Source organism: Perognathus longimembris, chromosome 3 (genome assembly GCF_023159225.1).
Source record: "Perognathus longimembris pacificus isolate PPM17 chromosome 3, ASM2315922v1, whole genome shotgun sequence".
In the NCBI taxonomy this organism is placed as follows: Eukaryota; Metazoa; Chordata; class Mammalia; order Rodentia; family Heteromyidae; genus Perognathus; species Perognathus longimembris.
Genome location: NC_063163.1, coordinates 49,208,714 through 49,229,885, shown reverse-complemented (window position 1 = coordinate 49,229,885; position 21,172 = coordinate 49,208,714). Strand labels below are relative to the sequence as shown.

The following is a 21,172-nucleotide window of genomic DNA, read 5'->3' as shown; positions in this document are numbered from 1 at the left end:
ACAGCTGGAATGTGAGCTTCAGATAATTTTACCCAGTGAATTTCAGGGTAAAGTTTTACATAACCTCATTATGAGTGTATATTAAATTGTAGTTCAGGTTTTCTCCCTAGCATCTTTGCAGGTCTCATCTCTACCCCACTGAAGCTTATCAAGAGAAAACGAACCCTATGAATATGTCAAGATCACAGCTGCTAATTCTCTTGGGGATCATGTTACCATAGTAATATATCCCCTGTGCCTTAGAAATGGCTTTATTTTGCTTAAGTGCTATTTTTACTTTACTCAACATGAAACAGAGAAAAACATAAAATTGTTTTTCTTGTTGCCTCCAGGTCTAATGGCAATATGGAGGAGAAAGACTAAGACAACCAATGGGGATCTCTTTTCAACTACTTCATTTTACTCTGTGGGCTCCTCAGGACAGGTGAATGCCTAGAGTGACGAAAAGAATGGCGTGCCTTGTGGCATTTATTTTCTCTTTGAGTCTGTGGTTAGCTTGCAGGGGATCAAGGAGAACTCCATTACCCTATTTGGTCTGAATGTCAAACCAGATGAACATGTACATCGAGAAGGCATAGAAACTGTTGTTACTTTGGGCAATAAGGCTTTTATTGCACAATAGCTACCAGGGTTTTCAAAAAGTAGCTTCAGAAATCATGAAAAGTCAGAGTGATCAAGGCTTTTGTTGAAATAAGAGTTTTGGACCACAGTGAATGATCTCACACAAGGCCCTGGGTTCCATGGTTAGAGCTCTGTAGGGTTTCTTGCTGCCATGTCTAGATATGAGGGAAGAAGGGGAGATAGAAGGCTGGAGCTTGAAAGCTTTTTGTGGTTAAACATCAAAAATAGAGTCAGAGTGACTCACACTTGCAATCCTAGCTACTTCGGAGGCTGAGATCTAAGATTTCAGGTCTGAGGATTGCAGTTTGAAGTCAACCCTGAGCAGGAAAGTTTGTGAGACCCTTATTTCCAAGTCGCCACTGAAAAGCTAGAAGGCGAGCTATGGTTCAAGAGGTAGAGTGCTAGCTTGAGTGAAAATCACTCAGGTATAGCACCTGGGCTCTGAGTTCAAATCCCAGGATAGGTATACAAACAACAACAAAAAAGAACAAAACAGAGTCAGATTACTTGCAGTATTTTCCCTGTACCTTTATCATTCAGTTGGAATGGAAACATACAAGTGGAAATTATATGTAATGGGTTTCATATATTTATATTTGCGAGTAAAAATTATAAATATGTAATATATGTTATAGAGTATACATATACTATACAGTATAGGTATGTAACTTTTATATTATATACTTGATACTATGTATAATTGTACATATATCTAATATATACTATATAGCACATATAGTATATATAATATTATATATATGAATACTAATATCAGTTAGGGAAGGTGACCATTTTCATCTGCTACAAGTGACCATATTATTGAGATGACTGCTGTGGGTGTCGCAGGACACTTTCCACAGTCCCAGTTGAAGACAGGTGAAGCTGATTTCAGCAGTATGATTTTTCTTTTCTGTCTCTTGTCTATTTCCAAGTTCTCTTTTGCTTTTCCTTCATTGGATTTGGGGTTGGGAGCAGTGATACCCCTTAGTTCATAGAACAACAGGCACAAAGGAGATGAAGGTGCCTCCTTTGTTTTACATTGTTGTTTCAATTTTTAGAAGTCATTCTAACTTGAGAATATCTGCCATACTGGAGTTACAGTTTGTAGCTTAACTAACATTTAGTACCAAGACCTTCTCTAGAGAATTGTGTGGTACTACTAATTAGGAAGAGCAAGACTCTTACTCTCAGCACAGTATACTTGTATCATTACCTGACTTGGTTGCCATGTTTTCCACACAGAGTGTGGCACCAGGTCTTGATTACTACTGTCTATCTGTGACATGGACATGCAGGCATCCTTGCCCAAAACTCATGCTCAGAAACATTTTCAAAGGTCAGAATCAATTTGAGGTCATCCTAGTGCCACTCTGTTCCTGGCTGAAGTTTATTCACATTTCTCCTTCTCATACTCATGAGAGCAGGTGTATGACTAGAACTTCTTTTTTCCATGGCTGTTGGTCTCATCTGAAGAGCAAGTGTCACATGGATTTCATCTGCCTCTTAACAGAAGGTCAAAGACTGGAAATAAAGAGATGATCCGCACTAGCTGGTGCTCCAAATGGTGGTGATTGCCATTATTTTTCGATTTGAGTCAGGTCGAAGAGCATTTGGATGTGAGGAAATAAGCCATCACTCATCTCTAGAACTAGTGACCTTAGTAAATAAGAAGACTAAAAGACACTAACAAAGAGGAACCGGCAAGGAGCAAATGTGCCTGTATGTATTCCTCTTCATACCAGCCAAGACCCAATTCTGAAGTCACCCTGATCAGGAAAGGGCAAGAATAGGATACTCATCACGTTTAAAGTTGGGCAAAGGACTGTGTCTAAAAATTTCCCTAGCAGAAATATTTTTAAAAAGTAATATTGAAGTTTGTTCTCAGCTTAAATCTGTGCAATTAACCTTTGTAAAACATCATGTCATTACAAGCGAATTTGCCTTGACTAATATTGCTGCAATTCTTTCTCTGTCACTCTACAACAAAGCTAATTTTTGCCTTCTGTACCTTTGGGCTTTTCATTTACTGCAATTATATGCATTTCTGACCCAATAATCAAGTAATAGAAACCTTTATCACAGTGACCACAATGATTACCAGTGTTGTTGACACTCAGTGAACACATCTTGGAGGTTCTGGAAAGGCAGAAATAGCTGAGAAAACTTAATGTAGGCATATGACTATTAAAATTGTTCTGCCAAGTGCCGGTGGATCATGCCTGTAATCCTAGCTGCTCAGCAGGCTGAGATCTGAGGACTGAGATTCAAAGCCAGTCCATGTAGGGAAGAATGGGAGAATGTTAGCTCCAATTAAGTAGTAAAAAGTCAGAAGCAGAGCTGTGGCTTAAGTGCTAGGTAGTGCTAGCCTTGAGAAGACAAAGCTCAGAGGTAGTGTCCCCTGGCCCTAAGTTCAAGCCCCAGGACAAGTACACACACATAAAAAAAGGTTCTGTTATTATTAAATGAAAATGTAAGGGTTCAAATAGTCTATAATGTAAATGCACTTAGTGCCAAACTATACTCCATTTTTTTTAATTGCGTGGATCTCTCCTGGAGCTAATTTCAGGGTGATTTCTTTAAAGTTAAATGGTCATTCACTATGTAAATGTTCTGTTGAGGCAGAAATCAATGAAGAAACAACTTTATTTTTGTTTACTGTTTACAGATGGTTCTTGACAAGTTCTCATATGAAAGAGGAAACAATCACCCATGATTTGTAATTATGTGCTTAAAAGAGAATAGCGTAGTATTCAGAATATCCTCCTAACTTTATCCTCAGCATAATAACAATATGTAAATAAAAACAATGGAATTCCATCTAACTGAAATCAGGAAGCTCATACAAAGGAAGAAATGTCATTCAACATACCAGGATATGAATCTACCCAAATATTGTGTTTGAGATAATCAAGAATGAGAATCGTAGCCCTGGTGACATACCTTAGTAATCCCAGAATTTAGAGGGAATTTTAGGCAAGAGAATTGAGAGTTCAAGTCCAGTGTGGGCTACACCCTAAGACTATGTATAAACAAAGAAACAAACACATAAACAGGCTGAATTTTGCCCAGCCAGTACAGGGGTATGCATTTTGTTTCTTCTTTTTCATCAAAGCCACCAGGAAGTTGGGAAAACAGCTGTTTTAGGAAATCTTGGAACTTTTTAGAAACACCTTGTTTTATATCTGTGTTATATAATTATTTGCCCTTAATGCTATTTTTCTTATCATTGGTTCTCTTTGTATTTCTTTCCCAAACACTTCTACTTTGAACTCTGGAACAACTCTTTCTTTTCTTATAGTATAGAAATGAATATTTAAAAATCACTGTTCAGAACAACTCATGGGGGAGAGGGGAAGGGAGAGGGGGGAGGGGAGAAATGAGGGAGGAGGTAACAAATTGTACAAGAAATGCACTCACTGCCTTACATATGAAATTGTAACCACTCTGTACATCACTTTGACAATAAGTAACTTCAGAAAATAAACAAAAATCACTGTTCCTTTCAAAATAATTTCTGATAATTTTCTATATTTCAAACTTTGGTCCTCTCTTATAGTTTATTATCACATATATCACATATCTTGACAGCAAGAAATTAGAAGCCAAATATGTTTCAGTTTTGAATGTGCTGTGTAGATTATTATTCATCTTTCCCCCTGAGAATCTCATGATAACTTCTTTAACCTGTTCTAGTCTTCATTCTTACTCTCAGAGAAATCCTTTTGAAAAGTTTTTATTATCTATCTATCTATCTATCTATCTATCTATCTATCTATCTATCTATCGATGTATCGATCTATCGATCTATCTACTATCTGATATAAGGTATTTCTTTGTAGTTCAGGTTGACCTGAAATTCATTATGTAGCCCAGGCTGACCTTGAACTTTTGTCTCTGCTCTCTGAATGCTGGGTTTACAAGTGTGTAAACCAGACTAAAGACCTGAGTATCCTTCTTGACTTTCCCCATGATTCTCAACCACTTACTTGAATTGGTCTTTACAATTACACATAAGTTTTACTGGTATAAGCCTTTACTTTTAATCTCATACATTTCAGAATTCAGGCTCAGGCCAAGTAGTAGTTTGTATTTGTGATCTTTGCAATGTTTGTGTGTTTAGCAAATGAGGCAAGTCTAAGTGCAACATGAAAACAAGACTTGACAAAGATAACTAGTATCTGTGGATGTTGGAATATTAAATGCCCCTAAAGATGAACACACATGCATCTCTAGCGTAAGACCAGCTGATTGTCTTCTACTCTGGTTTGATTTAATAGCTGTGACTAGTGTCTGGCTCATTTCCTGCAAGCTCTGGTGTCTAACTTAGTCATCATCTCGAGTGTGCTTTCATTTCTTCACAGACTAAGTGGAGTTCAGTGAAGCATTGTTTTAAAAATATTTTTATTGTAAAGGTGATGTACAGAGGGGTTAGAGTTACATAAGTCAGGTGATGAGTACATTAAACAATGTCACCCCATCCCTCATTTTCACCCAGTTTTTTTCTCCTTTCAGTCCTCCTCCCCCCCAAGGTGTATAGTCTATTTTCAGCATAGTGCCTAGTGAGTACTGAATTCACAAGCTTAATATGTACAATCAAGATGCCTATTTCATGTCTCCACACTTATGGTTTATGTAAACCAGAGTTGTAAATTAATATTACCAGTGGATTGTTTTTGTCAAATAAAACTAGAAGGGGAACTTCACTAAGATCAGACAGTCAATATATTTGGGCCCCAAATGAGCCAAGTCTGCCAGCTAAAAATCCTGCTTCTTTCAGAGCAGTAGGTGAGTAGGAGATGCCACAAGTGCCACTCTAATGTGCTTTTATCTTCTTTCTAATGGCATTTTTTCCAGACTGTGGTAATCATTCCACACTGACAGACACTTTCTTTGTTCGCCCACACTAATGCATTAGATCAGGTTCATCCTGTGGCTTGTGCAGCTTCCTTTAAGGAATTTACCATTTGATTTGGTTCAGGTTGTATGCAAGAGAACTTTCATACCACTTAATTGTTAGGTCTTTGGAATTCTTAGTTGTCATCCTAATGTAATGGAGGAAAAAGTCTTGCACATATGCTCAAAAAATGGCTTTTAATTTAGTTTTCTGGGTTTTTTTTTTACTTGTATTGTTAATAATCTCTGCTCATCTACCTTTATTGCCTGTTGGTTTAGAGTAGTAAGTTCCTCTTTTCTCCCTTTACAGATGAACCAAGAGAGACATTAAGATAAAGCTGGAAACTGAAGTTCTTGCTTCTAAAGCCAATAGACAAGAAGATTCTGGCTTATTCATTTGATTTCATGTGGCCATAACTATTTCTATCCACTCAGCAGGATTGTAACCAAATTCCCTCTCCATGTAGTGTCCTTTCAACAAGGAAAACTGAATCCTGCATGCTGCTTTACATGTTGATAATTCTAATCATGGAAATCTTGATTGCAAAAATCCAGCCTCTGAACATAACTAACTTGAGACCGTGCCACAGAGGCTGACAGAGTGAGAATACAGGATCTATGCTAATTTAATTTTTTCAAAATACACCTTTTGCTTTTTAAGTTTGTGGGTGATAGGCAAGGACTAGTGTTCTGTGCCCATAATCCAGATAATTAAGAGGGTAGAGATAGGACGCTCAAAGTTTAAGGCCAGCTTGGGAAAATAAAATTAAAAAATACTGGGACCTTATCACAAAAGCAAGCTGAGTACAGTGATGAATGCATACTCTGGAAGTAGAATTAGGAAGACCATGATCTAACCCTTGCCTAGGCAAAAGCATGAGATTATCAGAAAAACAAATTGAGTAATATTGCTATGAGCATGGGTCGAGTGATATAGCACTTGCCTAGCAAGCACAAAACCATGGGATAAAACCTCAATTCCTCCAAAAACAAGAATTGCTATTGATAGGATCAGAAGAAAGTACAGAGGGGAGACATGGTCAGCTGTATCAACTGAATCTTTCTTCCCCTAAGAATTGTGAATGTCTAACTGTATTTGTTTCCATCTCCCTTCCTAACCTTTTCCTCTTATTTTGTGAACTCTTCATCTTCAGATACCATGAATCTACTTTTACTTGATACAGCCTACCCTGTCTTTGCCTTTTCATGTCACAGTTCTAACTAACAACCAATTAGTCTGAAGATGGCCCTTTCTCAGGAAGTAATTTAAGCACTAATCCTCCAAAGGAAGATTTATTCTTCCTGTCTTATCTCATAAGGTTCATGAAATGACCTGATTGTAAGAGCTGGTAAAGCCTACAAATTAGGCATTACTAAATACCTCTTGCTTCTCTATATTTAATCAAATTATAATTAGGTAAAGTATATTATCTAATGAATACTTAATATATAAAAACCTCAAGGAGCTATGGCCTATACATACATGAAATCCACCAATTTGAAAGTTCCTTTTTCAAAAGGAATCTTGGGAGGTTTGTGCTTAAATGTGGTCTGAGGTGGGTGATATTGCCTTTGGTGTAAGCACAAACTTGTTACTGACACGTGTAGTCTCGTAGCATTTAAAACAAACAAAATGTATGTAAATACTGCTCATTTTAACTTATGACTGTTGAGTAGAAAGCTAAATAAGAATGAAGAATAATATGCTTAAATATCTAAAATAATTTATTGTATCCTTAGCATATATACACTATGCATATATATATGTATATATCTACATATATATACACTACATCTATGTGTATACTATATATATTCCAAGTGATGGTGACATATGTGTGTATGTACACATATATACATATATATATACACACACACATAATGCAACATGTGGTTGCTAATGATTGCCATTGCATGAAATCATGTGAACTTATTCCTGCTAACTGAAAATTTTGTACCCTTTGTCAGGGTCAAATGCTTTTTGAAAAGAGTGCCAAGAGCATTCATGGGAAAATACTAATCTTTTTGACAAACAGTAGCAAATGAGACAACTGGGTATCCCCTCCCTGTCCCCCTCCTACATACACATAAACATACATAGGCACAATAAAATAAAATTGACCATTCTCTCACAGCATGCTCAAAGAACAACAACAACAAAAAAACCCCAAACCCAAAGGTAAGAGTTAAAACTTGGACAGTACTTTCAGATTCAGAAGAAAGTAAATACTTATTCATAATTGTGGTATTGAAAAAGAAAAATAAAGAAACTGGTCTTCACAAATACCAAAAACATTGTTTCACAAGACACTATCAAAAAGAACAATGATAGCTTCTATTTCCTAGAAAGGGCATATTTGAAAAGTCATATACTTAATAAGGGCAGGGTCTGCTTTATATAAAGAACTGTTTTTTGGTTTTTTTTTTTGCTGGTCTCAGGGCCTGGATGTTATTCCTGAGCCTCTTTGTGCTTAAGGTTAGTGCTAGACCGCTTGAGAGAGACAGCACCATTTTCAAATGAGGGACTCTTAAAATTCAATAATATAAAAAACCCTGAAGACTATTAAGTTGGACAAAGGATCCATAAAAAGTTATTTATACAAGGATTTTTACATAAATTATAACCACACAGAAAGATGCTTGACATTATTGCTATCAGGCAAATGCAAATCAAAACTACATTAGACACCTATTAGGACAGCAGGAATTAAGTACTATGTGAAAAAAATCTCAAACACTGTTGATAAGATTATAAAATAATAAAGTCATAATGCAAAATGGCCTTTTACTTAGCATGGAGTTCCTGTATGATTCAGTAATACCATTCTTAAGTATTTAACTAAGAGAAATGCAAAAGTATATGGAAATAAAATACATAGCACTCAGATGTTATGGTACCTTTATTTATAATAGCCAAAAAATGAAAATAACCCAGAAGTTTATTAGCAGACAAATGAATGAACACAATATATATATCTATCTATCCATAGAAAGGATGTTATTGGATCATAAGGAATGAAGTATTTCTGGAATCATAATACTCAGAGATACAAGCCATTCAGAAAATATAGCTTCAATTATAGTTATACTTCAGCTTCAAATTCAGCAATTACTCCTGAAAATGTATGTCATATCACATTACAGCAACTGGCATTTGAGAAACCACCAGTTGAACTTCATAAAAAGGAGTGCTCTTAGCTTTCCCTTGCTGTGACACAGTATCTGAGAAAAATCAACTTTTAAGTTTCTTTTGACTCACTTTATTAGAGGTCTTCAGTCCATGGTTAGTTGACCTTGTTTTTGAGCCCTTGGTGAGACTGAACAAGAAATATATGGTGGAAAAAACTGTTAACCTCATGGTGGCCAGGAAACAAGAAAGGAAGTAATTATGGTCTAACATACCTTTGAAGGACATGCTGCCAATGACCTAACTTCCCTCCTGTAGGCCTAACTCCTGAAGGTGCTGTCATCCCCCAATAGTACCACAGGCTTGTGACAAACACATGGGCCTCGAGGGGATATTTAAGATCCAAAACATAACAGGTCTATTTCAAAAGTATTTACTTTTGTGTTTCTGTTTTCCAGTCACATGAGATCAGTTTTTCCTCATCTTTATGGTTTCTCCATATGTTGCAGGATGAACCAGAACAGAATTGAAAAATCACTTCAGACATTTTGTCAGACTTCACTAAATTCAGGCTAGAATTCTGAAACTGGGTCAGTTTTTATCTCATAAAATTGATTTGTCTTCCTTCTTGTCATCCCAATTCAATTGTTGCCATATTTGCCTGTCAGCATTGTCCTCATTATTCCTTTTGTGTGTGTGTGTGTGTGATCCTATTCCTCAAGACAACTTTTCTCTACAGATGTTTAAGTGCTGCTTAAAATACTTAGGAAAAAGGAAGGAAGAACTATCAGATTAAAAATAGATTATAAAAGCATCAAACTTGTAGAGAAGAATCACAAGTGAAAATGTTTGTGATCTAGACTCAGGCCAAGAATTTTCAGATTTTTCATGAAATCCTGAGATTTGAAATCCTGAGGGTTGAAATATTGTACTCAATCAAAACTTCAGATTTTGCTTATAGGAAAGACACTATTTAGAGTATGAAAACAGAAGTCCCAGATGGAAACAAAAAGTTCAGAAACCATAGAGCTGATCACAGGCACCTTCAATAGAAAAACTATATAACATTCATATAACTAATAAAAAGTTGTTATATGAATGAAACAAAGGATACTCAAGGTCAATATTAGAATGTGTTCACACAAGCACATGAAAGTCTAATGAAAAAGTATGCAAAGAATACTGGAGAGGCATGGTTTATGGTAGAATGTCTGCCTAGCAAATCAAGGCCCTGACTTCAAACTTCAGTACTGCTATTATATATACATATACATATGTATATATGTATACATGTACATATTATGTGCAAGATATGAACAGACATTTCATCAGGATGGCACATAAATACTAAGTAAACACAAGAAACAGTGCTTAAAGTCATGCCTATCAGGGAATTACAAATTTGAAACCACAATGAATTCTCATCAATACCTATCAGAGTGAATAAAATAAAAATTTTCAATTACACCAGTTGCTAAAAGATGAAGAGAAACTGAATCATTCATTTGTGTTGTAGGTGCATATGTAAATGATATGTTACACTGGAATAGACTGGCTATTCATATTTTAAAAATGTATTCTAACAAATAAACCAAAATTTTAATATTTCAACCACCATACTATCTAGCCATTCTAGTCCTAGACATGTATCACAGAGAAATAAAAGGTATGCTCACATAAAGTCCTATACATCAATGCTCAAGCCAAAAGATGGAGAGAGCCAAGACCTCCTTCCATGGGTGAAGGGTTCAGCTAAATGGATCCTCACCACACCACAAAATGACAGTCAGCAATGAAAAGAGACAAAAAACAGATATATTTAATAACCCACGTGAGTAACCTCCAAAGAATTTCAAATTGTCTTAAACGTGAATCTCCAATGACTACATACTTCTGCTTCTATAACATAGACAAATACTTGTCTTGAATGTTTAAATTCTAAAAATGAACCACAAATTTTAGCTAGGATGGAGGGAAAGGTAAAGGGCAGGAAGTAGATATGATTGTACAATATTAATACCAGCGATTCTTGCAGTGAGAAATTTTCTGACTCTTGTCTCTGGCTGTGGATACCTGTTATTAAACCTGTGCTGTTAAACTTGTACAGAACTAAACATGCAAAGAGATGACACAAGTACAATGATATAGAGCTAACACACAGAGATGGTACACAAGTACCATGTCCACAAGAATGTGAAAACTAAGTGAAGCAAATAGAATTTTTTTTGCCAGTACTGGGCCTTGAACTTGGGGCCTGAACACTGTCCCTGGCTTCTTTTCGCTCAAGGCTAGCACTCTCTCACAGCCACAGTGCCACTTCTGGCCATTTTCTATATATGTGGTGTTGAGGAATCGAACCTAGGGCTTCATATATGCGAAGCAAGCACTCTTGCCACTAGGCCATATTCCTAGCCAAGCAAATAGATTATATCCATATGAATACCTATCTCTTGTACTATTGTTTTAAAGGATGTGTTTGCTGGGAAAAATAAGTAATTGGTACTGCAATATCCTTACATTATTTAGTTCAGCTGCATTTGTCTACAAGGATTGGAGTGTCTTAAGAGTTTAATTTTAAAAAGTGAAAGAAATAATTGTCTGAAAGCTATTTTATGCTACATTTATTTTTTCCTTCATTTCCTCTTTCCTACTTGTTGGCTGCTCTTAACCATAGGGAAATAATTCAGTATAGTTGTACATTTTGAGCTAAATGGGATATTGTAAAGCACAAATGTTGAATACCAATGCTTGAGGTCTAAGATGTTGCAATTACTCTGAAGCAGCTCTGACATACTACTAGCATCCCAGCTTCCCCAAGATCAAGAACTTTCTGCATTCTGAATGCTGAATCAGCACAGTCAGTTATTTCTGGAAGCTCTGAAAGCTCATTGGTGCCCTGGAAAAATGTCAGCATGGGCCATTTTCCCCTCTTATTCTCAGAGTGGGAAACCTTGGTTCATTACTGGAAGTCTCAGATAATTTTTTTTTATTATTTATTGAATTTTCTTTTCTTGGCAGTGCAGTTGTTTGAACTCAGGACTTTGCGGCAGATGCTGTATTGCTCAAGCCACACCTCCAGGTGTAAAACAGTTAGAACTATAAGAGACCATAAACCAAGTCAATTGTGATTAATGAAAACCTGAATTAAAGAAAACTCTCTCAGGCAACAAGACTGTGTTACAGTTCTTACTTAAGGCTGAAGGAACTGTTTGCAAAGGGTGGAGAAAAGAGCAACCACAAAACTTAAATAGCTGAAAAAAATTCAGAATTGTTGAAACTTACTGTGTGAGAGAGAAAACTATGGAAGTGTCAGTGGTACCATACACCTGCGTTATTGTTAAAGTCATGCACAGGGCTAGTGAGCCCTGATAGGCTGTAATTGGAGAAAAGTGATCACATTTGTCTCTTAGAAGCGTCTTGTTGTCTATTATGTATTTTTCTTCACTTAAAAGTACCATGTTTATTAACAGGATGTTCTTCCATAGAGATTATAAAAATAGGATGGGAATATATTTTATTAGGTACCATAACTAGTGAATACATTCAAATGGGCTTTGGCATATTAAGTTACTTTAGAAAAAGATATTCATGATACTCTGTCAGATGAAAAATAATCACTAACTTATATGCATGTTATATGTATGATTCAGGTTTTGTGTGTATACATGTACCCATCCTGAGGCTTGAATTCAGGGCTTGCGCACTGTCCCTGAGCATTTGTGTTCAGAGCTAGCACCCTACCATTTGAGCCACAGATACACTTCTGACATTTTTGCTGGTAATTGGAGATAAGACTCCCAGGGCCTTTCCTGCCAGGACTGGCTTCAAACCACTGTTCTCAGATCTCAATCTCCTGAGGAGCTAGGATTACAGGCATGAATCACCATTGTTCAGCTATGATTCAATTAATCCTAAGTAATAACAAAAACCCATATGCACATGCATATTATTATTTTTGCCAAAGCAAGGATAAACCATGAAATACTAGTAAATCGTAAGTAATGGTTTTATGAGACTAGGACTCTAGAGGACCGAAATTTTAAATGAACCACTTTGACATGTGGGGGAGTTAAAAATGAATAAATCTTACCTATGTAATCCAAAAGATGGAAATAATGAATTGAGTAAAACCAATAGTCATATCCTAGAGGTCCTAGCCAATCAAAATGTATTGAAAGTTACAAGTGCAAGCCAGGTAAGTCTCAACTTCCTAGTAGCCTCAGTGAAAAAGTAAAGATGATATAAACTCATTTGGTTAATATAACTTAGCTCACCCCATCCAAAATAATATCATTTCAACATGTAACCAATCTAAAACATGAATTACATAATCTGCATCATTTTCATAGAAGTTCTAGAACTTGGCCCATGTTTCACTGAGTACCTCTCAACCCACATGAGCCCCACTTCAAGTTCTTTGGAGCTATAAATGGCTAGTAACAGCCCACTGAGCAGCAAAGTTGCAAAGGGAATGGATGGATTTGTACTGGTGTGTGTCTTTCACCTGCAGAGACATTCTTGGTGTTTGTCAGTCAGTAAAGGAAGATCTGTTTCCAGCCTTGGTCTTATGATCTCATTCTTGTTTCAGCTTTATAGTTTTTCAGTTGAGAAGCCTTAGTATTAGCGTATTTCATTGTAACCAATGTACATCTATTATAATCATATAATAAAAATCAACATTTGACTTAAACAGTGTACATTTTAGAAAACACTATGAAACAAGATTAAAAAAAATCTTTTAGTTGCGTGCTGATGACCCACACCTATAATTCTAGCTACTCAAGAGTCTGAGATCTTAGGCAGTTCAAAGCCACCTTGGGTACAGAGGTCTGTGACACTCTAGCTCCAATTAACCAGTAAGAGTGCAAGATCCTAAGTTCAAGCCACACACACACACACACACACACACACACACACACACACACACACACATAAATCTTTTAAAACAACTTTGTAGCAAGACAAAAGTCAAGATGATAAAAATTTTAAATTTTACTTGAGAAATGATTAGATTATTCTTATTTTCTACTTAAGGCAAAGGCAAAGAAAACTTAGTTAAAGTATGGAGGAAGGGATGTGTCAACATCCAACTCAACAACAGAGTAAGTAGATAAACTTGGATACTTGCTATAAGCATCCCGAACCTTAATGTCCCAAGTTATTTATGGAGAACTTAACACAATACAATATAACACAAACATTTAAAATAAAATAATGCATGTGACTATATAACAGTGATTTTATAACAGTGAAATACTATATATTATAAATAATTAGAACAATATTCGTGACATTGAGCCCAAGGGTATTCTAAATTTTATGCTTACTAGTAGGTCTGAACTTTGGAGACTCTCTAAGAACAGCAAAAATGTAAAGAAATATTTTTCAGAGTGATGCAATATACCAAGACATTTGGTTATTTGGAAATTTTAATCTTTGTAGACATATTTACAGATATGTGTGGATGGTTTGTGTTAGGCTGGTTTATAATGATGCTGAACAAGCTTCCACATTCTAGAAGATTCTGCTACAAATACAAAGGTGGGTGTCTAGGAGTGAGCAGATCTCAACAGTTTTGGTGCTGAGTCATTAGACTGGATAACTATTCACTTAACGAAACCCTAGAATTATTAGGGATCATTGCATGATAGACTAGCTCTTTTTTTTTTTTTTTTTTTTTTTGCCAGTCCTACGGCTTGAACACAGGGCCTTAGCACTGTCTCTGGCTTCTTTTTGCTCAAGGCTAGCACTCTACCACTTGAGCCACAGTGCCACTTCCAGCCTTTTCTGTTTATGTGGTGCTGCTGAGGAATCGAACCCAGGGCTTTGTGCATGCTAGGCAAGCACTCTACCGCTAAGCCACATACATTCCCAGTCTCTAGACTAGTTCATTTTTATAGCATATATTTCTTTTTTGATGGAAAGTTGAGTTTGCTTGTTTGAGAATAATAAGAACTCTTTCTTACCTTTAACTCATTATCCAATTCTTTTATTACTTCCCTTTTTTACCCACAAAGTTTTTTATACTTTGCATTTGTGTGTTTGGCCACTGAAGTATGTAGTGGTGATATCCATGTTAAAGTAAGAAAGTAGGGATTGGGTGGGGGCAATTTTAATTGTCAAACAATAAGAAAATGTTTAATTTAAGAAAACTTGATACAAGTATGACACATAAAACCTATAAATTTTAGGATGCTGATTACCTTGAAAGACAACTCATCATTTTACAAAATAACTGACCACCATTTTCCAATAGTTGATTTCTCTACTGAAATCAACACACAGATTTATTTACAAAGAAATATTCAATACAGCATTTATCATAGATGGTGAAGTACATTTTTATGGGGTCCTTTCTTCTAAATGTGACTTCTAAAATATACATTTGATAAATAAAATACTCTGAATTTAACCCCAAGTTCTTTATAGTTTGGTTGACTTTTCAAGATACCCCTCCACTAACTCTATAAAAATACAAGTAAAAATAATTTCAAAAAGCTTTTTTTTTTTAGGATCACAAGGGCACAAAACATATCACTCTCCATACAAATTGTAGGTGATTTTAAACCTCCCATCAGTTTTAGAAATTTCTATGCACGGAAACATGAATAGAAATGGGAAAAAAACAAAATTACTTATTTAAACTTTGTAAAGAAATATTTTCATTTGCCAGTGATCTTTTTGTTTTCTTATTCTGTCTCTTACTCTATTCTTATTCTATTACTTTTTCTTATTACTATTCATCTTCAGTAATACTGCATAACATCAATGGATATTTAGCAAAAATACATTTGTTTTTAGGATATCTGGTACTAATAATAACTTTGTTCATATTCATGAAAACATCTGTCAGTGATAGCTGAGTCTGGGATATGGATAAAACATGTGTTACTTGCCCAGAAAGATAATTCTATTAATATCATGTTCACCTGTAAAATACTACTATTTTAGCCCTTGGTATAAACAAGATACTGCAAAAATAGTTTGCTTTGCTCTTACTGTGGTTGGTGCTGTAGTTAAACTCTTTCCTGTCAAAGTGGTTGCTTAACACAAGCATTGCTATTGTAAGGGTAGTCATCATTTTACCAGAAGCAAGTTTAATTAAGTCACATCCTCTCATAAGAATTTTTGTTTCATGGGATTGAAGGTATGGATCATGTGGTAGGGTGTAAGCTAAGTAAGAATAGGCTTCCTTTGATGAGTTTTTGTTAGGTGTCCTGGTTTTGGATGATTGCTCAAGATAAAATTTGCACCTCTTTCAGTCATGCACCATTGTGAACCTAAATTCTAACCAGTCAGAAAAAAAGGGCAGAAAGGAGTCTGGAATTAAACCTGGGCAGAATGTCCTTCCATAGTGCTTCCTTGCTCTCCTGTCAGTAGCATGCCCTTCTATAGCAGTAAAATCTGGCATTGTTTAGTTCCTTTGAAGTGGTGGCTCTAGTCCCACTTATACCCCAACATCTTGAGACATTTGTAACATAAGGACAGAGGAAGGTTGAAGTTAAACTCGGATAAATTATGTACAGTAGAGATGCATAAAGTCCTTATTGTAACACACGGACACACATATACACACATATACACCTACATACGCACACACGCATGAACACACGTATGAAAGAGGCAAAATAAATCAATGATATTCTCATAAATATTAAGAATAAGTTTGTAATTCTCCTACTACTGAAGGTTGGAGAAAATTGGTGTATTTCAGTAGCCTTAGGGTTTTGTCTGAGTCTTAATATCATGGAGCTAAAATGTGCTTGAAACAGTACATGCATTCATTTACCTAGTATTTCTTCAAACCTGTTCAGCCCACTCTAAATCCCCAGATAAATGTGGACTTAAGAGTAAGCAGGAGCTGATTGTCTCTGGATTCACTGAAAACTAATGTCCAGTGTTTCAAGGGGATACCTGAGATCCCATGCTGAATTTTATTTTCTATTTTTTCAGTTTTTGGCTGTCCTGGGACTTGAACTCAGGGCACTGGGCACTGTCCCTGAGCTTTTTTGCTCAAGACTACTGTTCTACCACTTGGGCCAGACCTCCACTTTCAGCGTTTTGGTGATTAATTAATTGGAGATAAGAGTTTCAGGAAAGACTGGGGATATGGCCTAGTGGCAAGAGTGCTTGCCTCGTATACATGAAGCCCTGGGTTCGATTCCCCAGCACCACATATATAGAAAATGGCCAGAAGTGGTGCTGTGGCTCAAGTGGCAGAGTGCTGGCCTTGAGCAAAAAGAAACCAGGGACAGTGTTCAGGCCTTGAGTCCAAGGCCCAGGACTGGCAGAAAAAAAAAAAAAAAAAGAGTTTCAGGAACTTTCTTGCCTAGTTGTCCTTGAACCATGATCCTCAGATCTCAGCTTCCTAAGTAGTTAGGATTACAGGCAAGAGGTACAGGTGCCCAACCAGAATTTTTTTTTCAATTTTTACTTCTACTGTGTGATTGGTTCTATAAAATGTACATTTGAGAAGGAACACAGATTTATGGAGTTTACCCAACTCATTATTTCTCAAAGTATAGAATTTTGAATGGGCTATTACAATCCCATGATTTTGAGATTCCAGTTTATTTCTGCTCCAAAAAGCATTTGAGTGATAAGGGACACATTGCAGTTCTATCACTATCTGTGTTATTTTAGACAGTGCTTGTCTCAGTTTTCTTACTGGCAAGGTGGAAATATGAACAGAGGCTACTGGAGAGCATTTTATGCATGTTAGTAATTAGTGTACTTAGAACCATGGCTGGCATAGTTATTGCCATTATTCTTGATTTTGGACTGATGGTAATTAGAAACTGTGTTTTTGGTCACAAATAGTTTTTGGTCAATTATATGCAAAATTTATCACTTCTGTAGTTCACAGAAGTAATTTTTAAAAATAATATAGACTACTTTTCTACTGATTTGAAATAATTTCTAACTGAATTTCATGATAAAACTTCCTAAGATGTCTTAACTGAACACAGAAATATATTTTAAGTAATATATTTTAAACTCCTTTGAACACTTAATGTTGAAACAAATTCCAGGGAATGAAACATGTGGTTTTTTTTGTTGTTGGTGGTGGTGATGGTGGTTTAATGGGGAGACATAGGGGTACAAAAAGAGAGGGAGGGAGGGTAAAAAAATACAGCCATGGTATTCAGTATATACTATGTGGGAAATGAACTATGCAACTCATGTCCAGTGATAAAAGGGGAAAACTGGTAAATGAGAAGGACAGGGAGATAATGTCCAAAAAATTGTACTCTTTACTGGACATGAAATGGTAAACTGTACAACACTTTAACAAAATTATATTAAAAATAAATTGCCCATATCATATTTATATTGGGTGGGCTTACTTCTTTCCTTTTCATAGTTCAGTGAATAAACGTCATATCAGCTAAATTATCTTGCCAATAATAGAAGAGATCACAAATTATAAATGTTGTAAAGATAGCGATTAACTATGTACCTTTTGTATCTACCACTAAAATTAAGAATACATCTTTGAGTGATCTTAATTTTAAAGATATAACATTTTGAAGACAGTCTAGTAAATGACCAACTTGTGTAAATGTTTTGAGTCGATAGCGATACTGATTGTGTGGTTGCAATACAACTTCTAGATTAGGTTGAATTCTCTTAGATTTAGGTTGAATTCATTTCCCTCTGAATACTATGATCATGCAACCATGTTGCTTTGCTTGAGCATTAAAAGTGTTCAAATTTGTTTTTCTCTGAGAAATTCTGCCACATTTCCAAAATTCAGTTATTCTCAAATGCTCACATTTAGGATGATCATCAGTTGAACCTGAAATAGATTTTTTAAACTATAGATGCAAGCTTTATTTTGAGCAAATGTTATTAAAATCACCAATCACCAAGATTCATTAAGGCAAACACATTTCTTTTACTTCCTGAAATGATACATGGAGACAATCTACACATCTGACTTTCCTTTTTAGAAAACATCTGCTCCTGGCCCCCTGAACTGAAGCCTTGTTTGCTTGAATTGGGTTCTATTGTTATTTACATGTTCTTCGGAAATAAGGAAATAAGACTTGTATTTCAAAGCCAAACTGTAGGATCGGGTGGACAATCCTTAATCGAATAATCGTCATCAGAGTTTCCCTGCCCTCCCCTCCCGAAATTACGAAAAGCTCTAATAGTTCAGCTACATTGTTTTCTTTCCATATAAAAATATCTATGATACGAGTCAACCACTACATGAAATAAATTGCATTTGTTTTAATTGAAAAAAGATAGCTAAAAATTTTCGGTGGGTGACTGCAACGGTACAAGAATACAAGGTGCGTTTCTTTATTAACAACAACAACAATAACAACAACAAAAAAACCCAGAACAAAATGAAAACAGTCCTTCAAACAAATGGTGAAAGCAAAAGCAGGTTTCCCAGCAAGAAGGCCTCTTGATGGCCTTCGCCTCGTTTTCAGCATGTTACGGGGGACTATGCCACGGTTCATCAATGCCAGGAACTGGGAGTCAGCCTTGGCTAACGTCCTGTGAAAACATGTCCCCACCGCTCCCTCCCAGAGCACTCTGGAAACCCACGTCGAGGCGTCCTCTGTGGGCATCACAATCTCGTGGTCACATAGTCTTCGTGGCTGACCGTGTCCTGCAGGTGCAAGTCGTAGTCGAGGCTGCCATCCTCCTCTTGCGCGTGCTGCTCCTTTGGTATGATGGGAACCGTGTCTTCCACCACCACCTTCTCGGATGTGAACGCACAAACCCTCTTGCCCACTTGCAGACCCAACGAGTCCGAATTCCGTTCTCTGTGGTCCACTAACACACACTGTTCACTGAGGCCGGGAAGGCTGGGGTCCCCCCTGGCCCCCAGGCCTCGCGATCCCAGCGCAATGCTGCTCTCCGAGGGTCCCGCTGCCTGCTGACGAGCCACTTCTTCGGACACGGAGAAGATGGGAGCTGTGCTGGGCTCCGCCGTGGCTTGCTTCGGGCGTCTGTGAAACAACCCGAAGTGTTTGATGTCAGCCACAAAGTTCACTTTCCTCTGCTTCTCCCTGGGGGCCCCCTGCACCGCCAGGGCAGAGCCATTACTGATGGTGCGTCTCTCTGAGGCGATGGCTGCGGACCTCGGGTGGATCAGGGTAGTCAGGTCGAAGAGGCTGAGGTTCTTTTTCTTGTCCTTGCTGTTACCTTCGCTATCGCTCTTCTCGTCCGAGTCGGCGGAGTTGGGGGACTCCTTGGTGGCGCTGGCAGATTGGATGGTGGACAGTTTGCTCCCTCTTAGCAACCCCAGGACTTCGAAGCGGAAGCTAGAGATGTCTTGCTTTAGTTCCTAAGGGAGGCAAAGTGAAGATGGAACAGTTGAGGCTGTGACTCAAATGTAACAGGAGAAATGAGAGCCAATAATGGCTCACGCCAGTAATCTCAGCTGTTCAAGATGGCTGTTCAAAGCCAGCCTGGGCAGACAAATAGCAGGGACTCTTATCTCCAATTAACCAGCAAAATAAAAACAACCAACCAACCAAACACACAGACACCAAAAACAAAGCTAGAAGTTTTGAGCTCAAGTCCTAGTACCAGCACAATACATAAATTAATATGAATAAAATAGGTCTTACAAATGAACATAAACATTAGGCAATATCGTTTTCCAGTCTAAACTGTCTTCCATTCCTTTTAAAGAACAAGGAATCTTCTCAGCTGTGATTCTATTGGAAATTTCCAGTGCTCTGTCATTGGGATGACAAATTAATTGCCCTAGTGGACTTTTGTAGTTACAAGGAAACCTCCTAAGGATGCTATAAGAAGCAGGAGGAATTGTCCTCTCTACCAGAGTGCAGTTGATTCTTTTGGTCTTCTTCAGGTTTGCAATTTTAGATACTCCCTCTCCTTAGTGTTCAACTGTTGTCAAGTCATTTTGTGTGCTCTCTCTCTCTCCTCTCTCTCTCTCTCTCTCTCTCTCCTGCTTTTCAAACATCATAGACATTTCTGTCTCAAAGGGTATGGAAAACAAAATAAGGCAAATCTTACTTTGCCATGAATTGGCAGCTACTTTTACTTACTTTATACCCAGGTGAGAACTCAACCCCAAATGATGAGTCTGCCTCTTAACATCCTACACATTGCTTCACATCAGTATTTCCCAGGCTCCTTCCTGTGTGTCTGCTATATCTTTGGGCAATGGATTTCTCAGTCTTAACCTAGTAGTAGCCTTCTTACTTGTCCTCTCCCTCCCACCTGTCCCTCAAAGCAAGGCAGAGTCACTTGACTTCCTAATGTGGATTTCTGTGGTGGCAAAGACAATTTTGAAATTCAGTTCATTTAGAGTCCACTGTTTAACTATTTGCGATTTATCTTCCTTCTTACAAAGCGGACTGCTTTAGTCTCTGTCAAACTAGCTGCTTTCTCTGCAAAGAAATTATATATTTATATTTTTTGCTTTCTTTTTAAAAAAATCTTATTGAACTTAAAGCATTCTTCCTAAATCTCTGCACATTTATATAGAATAAATTTTATCTGTGTGTGCATGTCTATATATAATTACATATATACATTATA

At 36.9% G+C, this 21,172-nt stretch overlaps 1 protein-coding gene across 1 annotated transcript in view; it reads right to left on the bottom strand.

The window, feature by feature from the left end:
* Positions 1-18,949: 18,949 nt before the first annotated feature.
* The window catches only part of Trpc4 (transient receptor potential cation channel subfamily C member 4), a 196,125-nt gene continuing 193,902 nt past the window's right edge, over positions 18,950-21,172 (bottom strand). Inside the window, exon 11 of the mRNA XM_048341466.1 lies at positions 18,950-19,946. Within this exon, the coding sequence (XP_048197423.1) occupies positions 19,224-19,946 (723 nt within the window). The 3' untranslated portion in view covers positions 18,950-19,223. The remainder of the gene's footprint in view (positions 19,947-21,172) is intronic.